The sequence below is a fragment of the Octopus bimaculoides genome, chromosome 3, assembly GCF_046866305.1.
Source record: "Octopus bimaculoides isolate indiv1 chromosome 3, ASM4686630v1, whole genome shotgun sequence".
NCBI lineage: Eukaryota > Metazoa > Mollusca > Cephalopoda > Octopoda > Octopodidae > Octopus > Octopus bimaculoides.
Window position 1 is genome coordinate 30,877,275 of NC_142930.1, and position 17,131 is coordinate 30,894,405.

Genomic DNA, 17,131 nt, shown 5'->3' on the forward strand with positions numbered 1-17,131 from the left:
CCTTCATGTTGTTAAGGTAAATCCTTCATGTTGTTAAGATAAATCCTTCATGTTGTTAAGGTAAATCTCTCATGCTGTTAAGTTAAGTCTCTCTCCAAAAACAATACTAGTCCCCTATCAAGTAACTTACCCAATAGATCTCACAGATATTGCCAACCATTGGATAAACTGAAGAATATAGAATAAAGTGTACTTCTCAAGTACACAACAAAGCATCTACACTGGATTTGTACTCAAAATCTCTTAAAACAGAGATCACTGTCAGGTACACTTGACCATTTTTCTTCCATTAGGTTACCAATGCCAGCACTAAAATCATTGCAACTATCACTGTTTCTTTCACCAAACTGACTACTATTCACACTATTACTACTATTACCAACACCACCACCTCCACATCTACCACCTCCACCTCCACCACCACTACTACTGGCACTCTATCAGTTGTAATGACAAGTTGATGTGATCAATGGGACAGGCTGCTCACGAAATTAATGTGCCAGTGGCTGAACACTCCACAGACACACGTACCCATAATGTAATTCTCAGGGAGATTCAGCATGACACAGAATTTGACAAGGTTAACCTTTTGAATCACAGGTAATCTCATTTTTGCCAGCTGAATGAACTGAAACAACGTGAAATAAAGTGTCTTGCTCAAGCACAGAATGCATTGCTTGGAATCAAACTCATGACCATGAGCTGAAAACTCTGACACTAAGCCACATGCCTTCACTACTACCACTATTACTACAACTACTATTACCATCACCACCACCGCCAACACTACCAGTACCACCACCACTACTACTGCTGCTACAGCCATCACTTGCTGTTTCCTACATCTGATGAGGAAGCTACCAAATTACTTTTCCATCCACATTACTACCACCAATCCATCTATTACTACTAATTATACTGTTGTTCATAGTACTATGACCACCATTACCTTCCTCGCTCATACAACTACAACTCATATTGTGATATACATTAAAAACACAGGTGTTAAACAGACAGCTAGATAACTTAAGCAATGACCAATTTACCGATTCAATGCTTACCTTTATATTTATGGTTCCCTTCTTGCAGAGAAGAAATAAAATTGGAAGGGGTCATTTTCCAGCCCTCAAATTCTGCCTGTTAGATTAGAAGATAAATAAATAATTAATATAATTACATTTAATAACTGGATCTTTCATTTCAAGACATTTTTGTCAAGAAAGATCCTAATTATATCAGAATCAAACAGAAGATATTTTTAGATTAATTCCATTCTACAAGGGTTTTTTTTTTAATTTTTACATGATCATGATCATGATTATGAAATTGCTTAAAACAGCATTGCAGTGAGAGTCACTAACATAGACAAGGATTTTGTCATAGCCATTACTCAAAAGACTGCTTCTATTATGACCATAACTCACAACTTCAAGAGAAAAACAGCAATGTTTTTATTTACCTCTTTCTTTTTCCCAACTTTCTTTGGCTCTTTTCTCTCTTTGGATTTATTCTCATCTTTCTTTTTTCCTTTCTTTTCACCTTCCTCTTCATCCTGAAATCAAAATTTTGGAATGTCAGTGTGCTTTTTTACTCATCTGCCTCACACTCGTAGTTTTCACTTTCTCCCATGACACCAGATAGATATCAGACTAAGAATGTCTAACATAGCACTAGAGATAGACTTAGCCTGTATCACACTCCTAGATTATGCATGTATCCCAAAACATCCAGGACATACATCTGGCATGAAACATGCCATTTGCAGAGATTGGATACAAAATGACAGCTAATATATTGGCATTGAAACAATAACAATTAACAGGTAACAAACTTCCAACTCAAAGCTAAATAATGGCCAACTGCTTCTAGTGCCAGAAATCAGTGAATTCAAACTAATTTCTACTTGGTAGCTAACTAAAAACAACCTGAAACTAAACGCAAATCAGTTGTGAAATGAATGCTAACTACTTATTGTGCTTTCAGGCTAATGAAGACAGCCTGTTTCAGCTGACCTTTCTAACAATTAACCAACAGCTAAAACCAAACTGAATGTTAATTAAATGCTAATTAACATTCTATTGAATTTTAACTAACTACTGCATGAATACCAAACACTGACAACAAATGAATACAGGTAAAATAGTTCTTTTTTTGCTATCTTATAATTAACTGAATACTAACTGGTTGTTTGCTGTTCACTAAAATCCAAATAATAAAAAATGAGATCTTCACATTTCTCTGAAAACTAAATGCTTGACTGCTTCTTAAACTTAATAATGTCTAAAAAAAAATAAAAAGATAATAGTTGACAAACTGAACTAAATGCAAAAATGTAAACAAACTATCAAGTGAATATAAATGCTGTACATGAGCCAACAAGAGCCCAACTGGCAAACACACACTCTTCACATAGCAAAGACTGCATTACAAAAACTGGTCTTCTTTCCTCTTCAGAGCCAGAAATTACTTTAGTTCCAACAATAACAAACCTTCTATAAAACTGAGATAATATTCATAACTGAGTACTTCTACATCATGGGCAGTATTGCTGCTACACACGTTCTAGATCAACAGACATCCTATACCACATCCAAATAAAAATCAGCTGACTTAACATGAAGTCATTCACTAACACACTCCGTTTGGCCCACTTAACATAGTCTCCTCTCTGATTTTTTTTTTTACTGCTATTGCAATGGCTTCTTGTTGTTGGAGTTGATTTGTTCCATAACCACTTCCACTCAGACCTTCCTTAACTCTCTCCCTTCTCATTACCTATAATGTGTCTGCCACCACCACCACCACCACCACCACCACCCAGGCTCTGTATTAACCCCTGCATTCTTCTCTCTCTACCCAGAAATCCCTCTTTACACAAATTGTTTTCACTGTAGCCATTAATTTGCAACTATTCAAGAATATTAACTACATCAATCTCAAAGGTTATGGCTTTTTCTCCAAAGCAATCCAAATAAATAAACTCACAAACACCTGATCAGTTGTAGTTATGATCTTACCTTTGCCTTCAGTTCCATTTCCAATTCTACAGGGTCTTTTTCTTGAAATATCAGTGCAGAACCACCATCTTCTGCAGGAGGGTAATCTGGGAATTTTCCACAGGCATCTCTGAAATAATACATTCATCCCTTACAAATGGAAACTATAACCCCTCTCCCACTGGTCATTATCTCTTTGCCCAGTGTCCATTTGTCTTTTACAATTTTGTCACTGTGCTTTGGTTGTTTATTTAAATAGGGAATACTCACTTTGGTACTTGTCCATTTTACGACAATTCCTATAACAATTGTTCCCTTTTATTATTCTCCCCCAACAATTCTATCTCTGATCTTCAATTGACAATTGTCCACTCAATCTTTTTTTTAGATTAATCATTGTCTCTTTAGTGATTAATTTTCAACCAGTTATTTCTATGAAATAACATTAGAAAGAAAAGTTACAATGTTTGGTAAGCAGAAATTTGAATTATCAATTAGATCAACACCAGTATCTTACTGGTATATATTTTAATGATACATGAGGATGAAAGACAAAGCTGACTTCAGCAGCATTTCAACTTTGAGTAAAACACCACTAAATTGAGTCTCACCAGACCTATAGAGAGCTAGAACTACCAATTATTGTGGTCACTAACTGATCTTTTTTTTACTTCACAGATTAGTAAACGCTCAGCCAATAGGGATCTGTTATGAATCAAAATAATAATCTATAGGATAATTATTGCACATCCTATTGAACATTTCATAATGTAAATACATCTGCATCTGATGGCATTCCACACATACATGCCATCTCTTGTGATGAGAAATGTGAATATTATTCATGTGTAGACTAGCAAAACAGTAACAAGGAAATAACATTGTCATTAAAAAGAGGACTGGATCTGCTTTGAAATGATAAACGATATAAAAACAAAATATAATAAAAATTGTATAGATTTATATGTATGACTATATGTATGTGCTGTAAATTATTGAAAAGCTGATTATGTTTCAGGATGTTCATATTTCTTATTTAAATTATTATATTTCGTTTAGAATAATAAATTTCCAATGTCTATCAAGATTTAAAAATCTTCCCAGACTGATCTTCACAATAAAAAAATTCACATGGTAGTTGTTATTAGCACTTTACTATAAAACAAGAGCCATGACAACTGATGCTTGTGTCTCCTTTATAACAACTGGTCTTGGAAATTGTTCATTTTACTATTGAAATCAGGCCTTTCACAGAATTCAGAAATAGTTTGGCTGTAGTGTCTGATGTTAATCAGTTGTTATGCTATATCATCATCATCATCCTCATCATCCTCATTTAATGTCCACTTTCCATGGGCTGGCCAGGTTTGACAGGAAACCAGAGAGCTGTAGAGAGGCATCAAGTTCCAGTGTCATCTTTGGCATGGTTTCTACAGCTGGATGCCCTTCCTAATGCCAACCACTTTACAGAGTGTACTGGGTGCTTTTTATGTGCCACTGACACTAGTAAGGTTTTCATGAAACTTCCAAGACAGAAAAGAACAGAGAAAAAAGAAAGGAAAAAATCTCTCACAACTAAGAAAAAGTATTTGGGAGAGGAAGGCAGAGGTGAGTGTTTATGTTAGGTGTTGAAAAGCTAAAGTATGATAGAGGGACGAACACAGGTGTCTTGCTATAGAGGAGATACATGATTGAAGGAGATAAAAGGAAGGTAGTGATGGCATGTTAGAGCAAACTCTCAAGGAACAAGGTGAGCGTAAGAGAGATACAAACAGTGGATTATGGGAGGAGTGAGAGTGTGTGGATGCTTTCATAGGAGTGTGAGGAGGAGTAAACAGGTGGAGGTGGAGGTTAATGTTGTGAGTGATTAGCAACGGTGGAAGGATAGATGATGGGAAATACCAGAAATGAGAGGGGTAAATAAAGTGGGAGATATAGGAATGGCTCAAGAAGAATAGAACAGAAAGTATGTACAAGGTGTCAGAGCAGTAGAGAGGGAAATATAGATATGTAACGGGGTGGAGGCCATAGTAGGTGGGTGGGTCGTGATGGTAGATATGGGAGGACTTCGAGAATGACAGCTGATAAGAAAAGTGTTTAGAATGGAGTATAGCAGAGGGGAAAGAGAGCAGTTGGCCCGAAGGCACAGAAAGTGGTGGGTGGTGATGGGTTGAAATAGTGTGGGTAGGGGTGACTGAGGAATGTTGGGGAGAGGTTGGGATATAATATGTGCCAATACTGCTCTCAGGTAAATACAGTAGCCAGGGAGATAAGATATTTAATTTTGGTAGTTTTTGTAGTATATAATATGTTTTTTTTCTTTTTACGAGTCAAATGTGAATCCAGTGTTCAACCTATGGGTAGTCAGTAAAGTAGACTGAAGCAAGTAGCATTATGTGTCTTAAACTCGAGAAATAACACAATGACAATAGAAAAAAAAATAATAGAGTTTCACTTCAGAATTATGTTGACAGTAAATACTCTCACTATCTAACTTCTGAACCATTGTAAAAATGCCAGGAAACTAAATAGCTTAAACTACCTCACTACATTGCTCAAATACTTCCTAAAATGAAACTCTGATAATGGTAAAGAACATTTTACTTAGTCTGTACCTGCATTCAATAAACCATTGCCGTATCTGATCCTGCATTCTTTCTTTCATGTCAGAACCTTCAACTTCTTGAATTCTTTCTTTAACAGTAACCAATGCCTGCCGATATTCCTCTTCATGCACTTCCTGTATAGCTCGACGTTTCTCCATGGTACTCAATGCAGATGCTACAGCAGTTTTACCTGGGGTGTCTGACAACTGTGGAGGAGTCTTAAATATGGTACAAAATGGATGAAATTCAGTGAATTTAAAGATACCATATAGAAGACTACCATAAAAAAAACAGAATTAGTAAATCAGTTCTAGCTGTTTTTGTGTATCTTTAGACTGACTTTTATGATCTACAAGAATAGTACAACCTCCAGGTTCCATAGCATTAAGCAAGTGAGAAACACATTTACTGCTACATAGCATGTCAATCTATTCATTAGTAACTTTTGTCACAGGAAGATGTAACCTTAGTGCTACATGGCCATGAATCACTCATCAATTCCAGTACAACTACTGTTTGTACTAATCTGTAAGAAATAACAGCCAAATCTTGCTCAAATTTCATCTTGTCATCTTCAAAAAGGAGAGACATATTGGACACTGAAGTCCTAGATATACAAAATTACGGGCAGGTCACAGTGAGAATACATTTGATCACAGAACTGCTCAGCTGGGCTTAACCTGGGGATAAATAACAGCAATCCCCTAATTTGGGTAAGCTAAGTAGACTTTATGGTTTACTCAACAGAAAAAGGACAGTGCCCATGACTTTTTGGTTGGCTCAAAAATTGGCTGGGGGGTGGTGGTGGAAGGAAGGAACCTCAACTCAAGGTTTAATACAGGGATAAACATAGATGTCTCATTATAGAGGAAATTCTTGGCTACCCCATATATATATATGCACACATGCATACAAGAGTTAAGGAATGGAGTAGATAAAATCTGGGCTACATCTTTCATAGTGAGTGGAACCTCAGAAATGGTAAATATCCAAGTGAAGTGTATACCGCAAGCTACTATTCAAGCCAAGGGTACCTTGATTAAATGAACTTGAAACCATATAGTTGAGAAGTGAACTTCTTAAGCACAAAGTTATATACCAGTGCATCTTGAATTTAAATAACAACAACATCTAATCTAAACAAATGTGAAGAAGGAAATGTTCTTAGAACACTTTCTGATTTCAGCTAAATGTTAGATAGAGAAACACTTTCATCAACTACACTATCTAATTCTTATTAGAAATTAATTAGAATGTTTCAAAGTTTGGCAGAGTCAGGTTATCACTTCAACCTATAACAAAGTTAAGCTGAAAAACAGGAACAAGAAAATCTCTCACCATTCCCAAGAACTCCAATTCAATATTTCTTTCTATTGCTGTCCGCTTTCTCTGCAAGAAACCTTTCCATACCTGCAAACAAATTTCATTATCTATTATTGTAAATATATGCATATATATATATATATATATATATATATACACACACACACACACACACACACACACACACACACACACACACACATACACACACACACACACACACACACACACACACACATATATATATGACGATGATGATATATATACACACACACACATAATCAAAATAAGCAACAAGGATATCCAGAGGTAATGTAGTATGATCGTTTCAAGCAACTCCATTTAATTGAACAATGCAATCATTACATCAATTTAAATGCACAGCAATCTTCAGCTGTATAAAGACATAGAATTAAATTAAATTAAAACAGATGGACACATTAGCACAATTTTACCTAAAACCTCCAAGAAGGTAAGGAGATAGACAAAGAACATGCTGTCTTCACTTCAGCTTAGAAGCTACTAAGGTATCAGGAAGAAAGACTTGTTAGAAATACTTTTTCTATAAGTTTTCTCTATTGATATTACTAAGGTGTATATATACTTCATGGTTTTTACTGATTAAATAACAGGGGAATTTTATATATATATTCCAGGACAGTCTTTTTTCTGAATAGCATTGTATATTGTTTTTGCAACAATATCATGTCACATAGGGAGGTTGTACCTTGATGGCATTTTTAGGCAGTGGCTAATTACGTGTGGTGTCTTCCACAGAAATATGACATAATCTACATTTACGGTTGCATCTTGAAGCTTCAAGGGCTTCACTGTCTCTTTTGTTGATTAGGTATTTAGTAACAATCTTCTGTGCTTGGATTACAGATACATAGCCTCCAAAGTGTGATGTAGCAGTAACGAGTCCAAGAGAGGCTTGGCTTCATGCCAATATTACTATCTTCTTCAAACCTTTGAGAAACATAACCCATGAATGGTCTTTTTTTGGTATGTGACAGTAGCAGGATATTGATGCAATCCACTTAAATGGTCAAGTGACCTAAAAGTGACTTGTTGTGGATGATAGTGATTGAAATCATTCTGAATTAATTCTTGAGGTGACTGTTTTGAATATATCATTTTTTAATATTTGCGTGGGTGTTATTCTAAGGTCCTGGTGACAGTGTCATTTGTTGTGGATGCATTCAAAAGAGGTCGGTATTTTGTGATAAAGAATGACTCTTTACTAATACGCTGAATATTGTCCCTGAACTGATAGAGGGAAAAGATTCTGAAGCTTGGTTGTTTGTCATTGGTGCAAATGTCAATGTGTTCACTGAATGCTATATTTCTGTTTTTTGGAATTTTGATCTGGGATCTGTGCAGAGCCATGGTAATGTTTATATATGATCAAATGTATGGAAGTGTGGTGTTATATAAAGTCATTGACTCGAATTTGATGTTTGTTCTCTAAGCAATGTTTTTTTATCTCTGTCTCAATTTCATTTGAGCACTTCTTTTATGTAGTCTTATAAACCCTTTAGTCTCCATAAAAAGAGGCAAAAATTATTTCTTGTCATATATATATGTACATATATACACACGCACACACATACACACACACACATACACAAATACTCATGCTTCCAGAATACACATGTATATGCACCTAAATACAACACACAGGTATAAAGAAATTCATTAAGCAGAAAAAATGTCACCTTTTGTATCAATATAGCAGCTCGAAGTCGGCCCATCGATGGCACTCCTCTAATTTCAGCCCTTTTCTCTCGTTCTTCTTGTAGCCTTATTTCTTTCATGAACTTTGCTCTTAGTCTCCCTTGTCGAGCTCTTTCATTCATCTGGATGATATGTACAGCCTCTTCAAAGGTCAACTGAATCATGTCTTTCTGTTTAGAAAGACAACAAAAAAAACATCACCAACAACATCAGTAATTTGTCATTGCTAGTATATACTACCTATGCTGTACAATGCCTATTGAAAGCACTCAGTTCTAAAGAATGGGACAAATAAAATCTTTGATACAGTTCATTCACTCATTTAGTGTTCACTTATCCAGTGCTGGTGTCACATAAAAAGCACTCATGCTGGTACCATGTAAAAAGCATCCAGTACACTCTGTAAAAGTGGTTGGCGTTGGCATCAGGATGGGTATCCAGCCATAGAAACCGTGGCAGAACAGATAATGGGGCCTGGTGTGACCCCCTGGCCTTACCAGTTCCTGTCCAACCCATGCCAGCATGGTAAATGGATGTTAAATAATGATGATGATGATGATGGTGGTGGTGGTGGTGGTGGTGATGATGATGACAACGATGATGATGATGACAATGATGATGATGATTGTGATGATGATGATTTTCCATTCTTGCATAGATTGGATGTGGACTTATACGAGGCACATTTTATACTCAGATCCCGTATCTGCCTCCAACCCTTGTTTTTCAAGTAAGGGACTTTTTAGTCCACTTGTCTTTGAACGTGTAGAGCAACAAGTTATAATCTTAACTGGGAATGTCATGGTTTTGCTCAGATGGCGACAAGTAAAGCTGGGGAATGCTGACATTTGACCACAAATTCACACACACACACACACACACACACACACACACACACACACACACACACACACATTCACTCACATATACACACACAAGACATGATGGGGCTTCCATGCAATTTCCATTTGTAAATTCCACTCAGAAGCTATTGGACTACAATTAAAAAGACATATGCCCAAGATGTCACACAGTAGGACTGAACCAAAAACCATATGGTTGCCAAGTGAATTATTTAACCACACAGCCATACTTGCAAATCAGTAGTAATACTCATTTCAAATTTTGGCACAAGGCCCATAAGCTGAGGGAAAGGAATAAATCGATTACATCGACCCCATTACTCAAGAAATACTTATTTTATCAACCCTCAAAAGGATAAAAGATAAAGTCAACCTCAGCAGGATTTGAACTGGGAACCTAAGGATGGATGAAATGCTGCCAAGCATTTTGCCTGACATACTAATGAGCCAGCCAGCTCACTGACTTACAACTTAGTAGAACCTCCGTTACCTTGAGCATAAATCTTCATACACTTGAATTATGAAAATATTGGTACCAATCCTGGTACTGCACAGCATTCACTCAGTTATCCTACTCTACACTATACTGGACCACACTCCTGTATATTACCCAATAGTGCTATACTACATCATCTAACACTGCACTATAGTTCTAAAGTGTACCATACCCTTCAATATAACAAATTTATACGGTAGTACATGCCTGCATAATTACACTAAGCCTGGCTGTGTGGTAAGAAACTTGCTTCCCAATCACATGGTTCTGGTTTCAGTTCCACTGCATGGTACCTTGGGCAAGTATCTTCTACTATAGCCTCTAGCTGACCAAAGCCTTGTGAATGGATTTGACAGACAGAAACTGAAAGAAGCCCATTGTGTGTGTGTGTGTGTGTCCACCACCGTTTGACAACCAGTTTTGGTATGTTTACATCCCTGTAACATAGCAGTTCAGTAAAAAAAAGACTGATAGAATGAGTACCAGGCTTAAAAGAAAAAAAATAAGTACCAGGGTCGATACATTCAGCAAAAAAAATTCTTCAAGCGGTGCAAATCGTTTGAAGAATTTTTCATGCATGACAGATCCCATATTGGTGAAAACATATATATCAAAACCATCTTGTAAATAAAACTATTTGACATCTTACAAGGATCACAAGCTTATAAGATAAACCTCAATGTTGGGAGGTCCTTTCTTGAACCACCATTTTCCAGCTAACTAAACCCTAACCCCATGTTTATAAGGCATAAGTTTGTTTTCTAGGAAGTTTTACAAAGAAAGAAGAACACATTATAAGTCAAATATGGTATTTTGAATTTTAAAAATTCATGCAAAGAATCTATGAAGCAACTTACTTTGTCCAAAACTTTGATGCCCAGTTTTGTCAAAATTGAATCCAACAAACCTTCTCGCACCTTTAATATTTTCTTCCGTTCCAAGAGAAAGTACTTGGGAATTGGCAGTTCAATGTCATACTGAAACAAAAACACAACAACTGCAATATAGTAAGAGAGGACAAATGGAATAAAATCTGAATGAATTGTGCAATAACTGATAGTAAAAGAAAACATTTTAGAATAGAAGAAACACTAAAGTAAGTGCGAAAGATCATTGAAATAACATCAAGTTAGATGAGTAGCATTAACAGGACAATACCAGACTTAATGCCTTGCAGGGTTTACTTCAGTCTTTCCAATACTGAGTTCAAATCTTCCTTGGTCAAATGTCTTCTACTATAGCATCAGTTTGACCAATACTTTGTAAGTAAAATTCTGTAAGTGGAAACTGTGCGGAATCCTGTCACACATAAACGGTGAATCATATTGGTTTCAAATTTTGGCACAAGCCAGTAAGTTTGGGGGAGGGGTAAGTTGATTATATTGACCCCAGTGTTTAACTGATACTTATTTTATCAACCTCAAAAGGATGAAAGGCAAAGTTGACCTCAGCAGAATTTTAACTCAGAACGTAAATATGGATGAAATGCTGGAAAGCATTTAGCTTAGCCTTCTAATGACTCTGCCAGCTTGTGGCCTTGAAACACACACTCATATTAAAACAAATACCATCTCAACTCTGGTAGTAGAGAAAATTAGATGTAAAACAAGAAAATTTTTTTAATCTTTTTAATTTACTTACTGGTGTTAATTTATAATCAGCAAGAATGTCATCAAAATAGTGGAACTCAGCAAATTCCAAGTTCACCATTTCATTTTTGAGTTCCAAAATTCTTCCAATGGTAGCATCAAGAACATGTCTTAACAATTGCCGTTTCTGAGGCTGAACAATTTGGTCATAGCATAGTTCTAGATTTTTATATATCTTGATATATTTCACATACATGGTGGCCAGTTGTTGAAAAGCTATCTTTCGGTCCTACAAAATAAGTATTCAATGCAGTTAGTTATAACTTAAAAGGCACCTAACAGGTGGAAACATATATAAATATGAACATGTGGACACATGGGGACATGTGTGTATATGTGTATGCATGTGTTTACATGTGTATGAAGTGACCATCTCTAGGCAGATCTATAGCTGGATCATTATCATCAGTTCTGCAGAGTCCCAGCTACTTGTAAATAATCCACCATACTAAAAGTCATCATTATACACCAACATCTTACATAATTAAGCAATTAAGTTTCCCACACCAAACACTTTACCCTTTGTGTTGAGTCTTAAATTTTAAGACAATTTGTATTACGATAGAGAGAGAGTGGTTAGTTTGCCAAAGCTTCATTTGACCAACAGGCATTCTGCCAAAGGTTTGGCCCAAACAGAACTGACTACACCTGTTCAATAACAAAATATATATATATAATTTGTACATATAATGAAAATGAAATCTCTCTGTCTGTTCAAAACACCATTAGCTAAGTGTGTGTGTGTGTGTGTGAGAGATATGAGTATACTAACCTCAAGGACTACAATCCATTTTTCTCAAGAATGAAAATTTTACAAATTCTCAAAATTTAGCATACAAAATAAATGTTACAGGTAAACTGGCACTCGACCAGTTACAACAACGAGTGTTCCAGTTGACCCAATCAACAGAACAGCCAGCTCTTGAAATTAACATGCAAGTGGTTGAGAACTCCACAGATACACATATCCATAACATAGTTCTCTGAGAGATTCAGTGTGACACAGAAATTGACACGGCTGGCCCTTTCAATTACGGGTACAACTCATTTTTACCAGCTGAGTGGACTGGAGCAATGTGAAATAAAGAGTCTTGCTCAAGGATATAATATGCCACCAAGAATCGAATTCACAACCTTACAATCATGAGCTGAATAGCACTAAGCCACACACCTTCATATGTTATGAGTATATACAGAATAAATAAATGAAATAGTAAAAAAGAAAAAAGCTTTACAATTTGAAAAGTTAAAATAATTAAAGGTTGTGCAAATATAAAACACATATTGATGTATTCCATAACCTTATTGGTTGCAGAGGTATTTCAAAAGTTTTCAGATTCGTGTAGCATATCTAGGAAGAGTCAGCTTGACAATTTATATTTTTCTGCATTTATATTTTTAACTTGACACCAGTGCTGGTGCCACGTTAAGCACTGGTGCTACATAAAATCACCCAGTACACTCTGTGAAGTGGTTGGTATTAGGAAGGGCATCCAGCCATAGAAGCTATGCCATAACAGACAATGGAGCCCTAGCGCAGCCCTTGGCCATACCAGCTCCAATCAAACTATCCAACCCAAGCCAGCATGGAAAGTGGATGTTAAACAGTGGCAACGACAACAATGATGATTCTCCAAGGTTATTCTGGGCTCCAGCATAACCACAGTCCAGTAACAGAAACCAGTAAAATAAAAAAGAATAAGCATAAGTGCAGGTTTGCTTTGATAAAATTGTGGATTTTATATGTATATACATATATATATATATATATATATATATATATATTTTTTTTTTTTTTGTATAATTATGTATTGTTAATATAACAATACATAAAGACGGGCTAGAGTTGGAACACATATTGTATCTTGCGTTGGACATATGGTATTATTCCTGTGATTTTCCACCCTTATGTATCCATTTTTACTATAAGATATATATATATATATATATATATATATATATATATATATATATATATATATACTAGCTTAAAAGCTGCAGTCCATGCAGACTTTTAAGCTAGCTCCTGAAAAGGTTTAAGTGGGCCTGTGGCCCAAGTTCTTATCATGACATAAAATTAACAAAGCGAATGTCATTATCTCTTGATTTCTGATGTCATCTGACAAACACCAAGCAAGATGGTGTGAATCAGCCAAGCTTCACCTGCTAGAAATAGCAACCCAAATGTTTTTAAATCAGATCACAACACTGGATGTTTAAGAACCAAATGAAGGGCAAATTTTCAATCCTGGGATCCTCCTGATTCCAAAAATATATAATACATCTATGTAGAGCAAATGTAGACTGGGATACGAACAGACAGAATTTCATGCTTTTTATTATAGATATATAAAGAAGACTATACTTACTTTTTCTGGTTTAGGTGGTTCGAGTGGCATTTCATAAGTGAGCATATCTTTGATATTCCCCTGAGTCTCCACCCATAATTTGTTATAGCAACTGCAAATATACAGGAAATGTCATTCAATCTGTATGATCAGTGCCTTGAAGTAGAGCTAAACTTAAGGCAAATCAACCCTACAAACTCAGTCCAGTTCTTAGTCTTTTACTTTGTAAATACTCATAAGAAATTTAATCATTTTCATAATTTAATGCCTGCTTTCCATGCTGGCATGAGTTGGACAGTTTGACATGGAATTGGCAAGCTGCAGAGGTGTGTCAGGTTCCAATGTTCATTTTCTATAAATCTAAGATGTTGTACCTATGTACAAACATAAAATCAAACAAAAGCATATGAAAAAGGAAACAAACAGAAACAAAACCCTTACTACTTGTAAGCTGAAATATATTTTAACATATAAAAGAGCTCTGTAGAACCATTTAGCAAGGTTCAGAAAAATCCTTTAGTAGAGTTTGGGAGGGGCCTCACATAAAATATGTACCCAGGACAGTAAATTTGCTGCTGATAGAAATGGCATCCAACCGTAGAAATCATGTGAAATGAAAACAGAAGAAAGAGCATGGTCATCTGGTCAGACCTTGAAGGACAGTAGTGACCCAAAACAAAAACTAACTCAGACTATGGTGACATATCCATCCCATGTCAGTACAAAAAGTGGATGTAAAATGAAGATGAAGATGATGATGATGATAAGGTGCTTCATGCCTAAAATGCTGAGAAACTGAATGATAGTTTCTGTATGAGGTTCGCTCTCTCTCTCTCTCTCTTACAATTCAAACTAATACAGCTTCCTGGATTGTAGATGGGTAGTAAACTACTGAAAAGCTGTATTATTAATACACTTTAATTTTCAGTCAATCTGTTACCCACACAAATTTTTCTGGTTCACACAGCAAAGTAACTGACATTTTTTACTCATAATAGCTTCTACATATTCCTTAGAATGTGGCACAAGCAAAACCCAAATTGAGTCTTTGGTAAAGTTGCAATTCCATACTATCAGCAGCAGCAGCATCACAAAGCCAGTGACCTAGCAGAATCATTGGCACATTGAACAAACAGCTTAGCAGCATTTCTTCTGACTCATTACATTCTTAGTTCAAATTCTGCTGAGGGCAACATTTCCTTTCATCCTTAAGGGTTGATAAAATAAATGCCGGTCAAGCACTGGCGTAGATGTAATCAAGTAGCCCCTTATCCCCAAAATTTCAGGCATTGAGCCTATAGTAGAAAGGATTATTATTATTATTATTATTATTATTATTGGCGTTAGGAAGGGCATCCAGCTGTAGAAACTCTGCCAAATTAGATTGGAGCCTGGTGTTGCCATCCGGTTTCACCAGTCCTCAGTCAAATCGTCCAACCCATGCTAGCATGGAAAGCGGACGTTAAACGATGATGATGATGATGATGATGATTCAGTGAGCTGGTACAATCGTTAGCATGCTGGGTGAAAAGCTTAGCGATATTTCATCTGTCGCTATGTTCTGAATTCAAATTCTGCCGAGGTCAACTTTGCCTTTTATCCTTTCAGGGTTGATGAATTAGATACCAGTCAAAAATCCAGGCCTTGTGCCTATAGTAGAAAGGATTATTATTATTTTTATTATCATTAAGGTGGCAAGCTGGCAGAATTGTCAGCATGTCAGATGAAATGCTTAGCAGCATTATGTCTGTTTTTACATTCTGAGTTCAAGTTCTGCTGAGGTCAACTTTGCCTTTCATCCTTTCAGAGATGATAAAATAACTACCTATTGAGCACTGGGATCGATGTAATCGACTAGCCCCCTCCTGCAAACTTTCTAGCCTTGTGCCAAAATTTGAAAACGTGGCGAATAAATGAAATAATTATTATTATTGGTGGTGGTGGTGGTGGTGGTGGTAGTAGTAGTAGTAGTAGTAGTAGTAGTAGTGGTGGTGGTGGTGGTGGTGGATAAGATGTCCTGTGGTATTATACCCCACTTTTTCATTCTCAAATCCTGCTGGGGCCAACGATTATTCAGGCAAACTATAGAGAAGTTTTCTACTAAATGTAATCGATACTTTAATCAATCGATACTTTAAAAAGAATAAATGTACATCTGACAACGTGTATTTTCGATAAATAAACTTAACTGATCTATAATTATTATCCAACTTAAGTAGACTTACCTGTGAGACATTTTCTTTTCTTTTTCTTTTTTTTTTTTTTTCAAAGCAGTGCAAATCCCTTAACTTAAATCCAAACTATATTTTAACCTTTCTGTCAACTTCTGTAAACAAGTCTTTTTGAGTTAAATGTAACCATGGAAATAGTTGCAGTGAGAGTTACTTCCCTTGGGTCACAAGCGCTTGATTACTTCGACTTTAAGTGAACCGACGAGGGAACGACTTGTGGTCGTTCAACCTGCTAGAAATAGAGGCCAAATACCCCCAAATAGCAAACTCTTGCTCATTGAAAGGACATGCACCGTGTTCTGTGGCCAAGGCATTTAACTCACAAGTTGTTTTCTGCAGTTCGATAAAAATAAGAATCACTTGATCAGGAAGTATAAACAGAAAGAGTTCTATATAATTAATGAATGTTTAATTCCTCTTGTGAATTCAATAAAAACAACGAAAAGCTTTCTCAGTATTCGGCTTCAAACCATTATCAGACATTCAATTTGCTTGGTTTTGATTGTAGAATGTGTGCGATGGTTAGTTTTCAAAAGTCAATGTTACATAAAACTCATCAATTTCATGCATCTTCCACCAAACGGACATCATTCTCAGCAACGTTGGTGGTGGTGATTATTATTATTATTGTTTGACTTTTGCTTTGTACTTGTACAAGTTGGTTACAAGTCTCACCCAGAGACCCCAAGAGACAACAAGTTAGAAGTTCATGCCTAGGGTATCATATATTTGGTTTTGCACATAGTATTGTTCTAGAGAATGTTTAAGAAAACGTAAGAAAATTAGAAGTTTGTTTCAAAAATTTGAGATTACATAGACAGTATTTTACGTAGGATATGGGCAGTTCCCATGAGCACTATATTTTTAATTTCTGCCATTTTG

The 17,131-nt window shown here is 36.0% G+C and overlaps 1 protein-coding gene across 1 annotated transcript in view; it reads right to left on the reverse strand.

Moving 5' to 3' along the window:
* The window catches only part of LOC106877731 (dynein regulatory complex subunit 11), a 31,339-nt gene extending 14,938 nt beyond the window's left edge, over positions 1 to 16,401 (reverse strand). The window contains exons 1-10 of the mRNA XM_089348745.1: positions 16,244 to 16,401; positions 14,040 to 14,130; positions 11,663 to 11,899; positions 10,879 to 10,998; positions 8,644 to 8,832; positions 6,941 to 7,012; positions 5,612 to 5,820; positions 3,018 to 3,126; positions 1,460 to 1,552; positions 1,062 to 1,137 (exon numbers count right to left, since the gene is read on the reverse strand). Coding sequence (XP_089204871.1) covers positions 1,062 to 1,137; positions 1,460 to 1,552; positions 3,018 to 3,126; positions 5,612 to 5,820; positions 6,941 to 7,012; positions 8,644 to 8,832; positions 10,879 to 10,998; positions 11,663 to 11,899; positions 14,040 to 14,130; positions 16,244 to 16,254 — 1,207 coding nt within the window. The 5' untranslated portion in view covers positions 16,255 to 16,401. The remainder of the gene's footprint in view (positions 1 to 1,061; positions 1,138 to 1,459; positions 1,553 to 3,017; positions 3,127 to 5,611; positions 5,821 to 6,940; positions 7,013 to 8,643; positions 8,833 to 10,878; positions 10,999 to 11,662; positions 11,900 to 14,039; positions 14,131 to 16,243) is intronic.
* Positions 16,402 to 17,131: the final 730 nt, after the last annotated feature.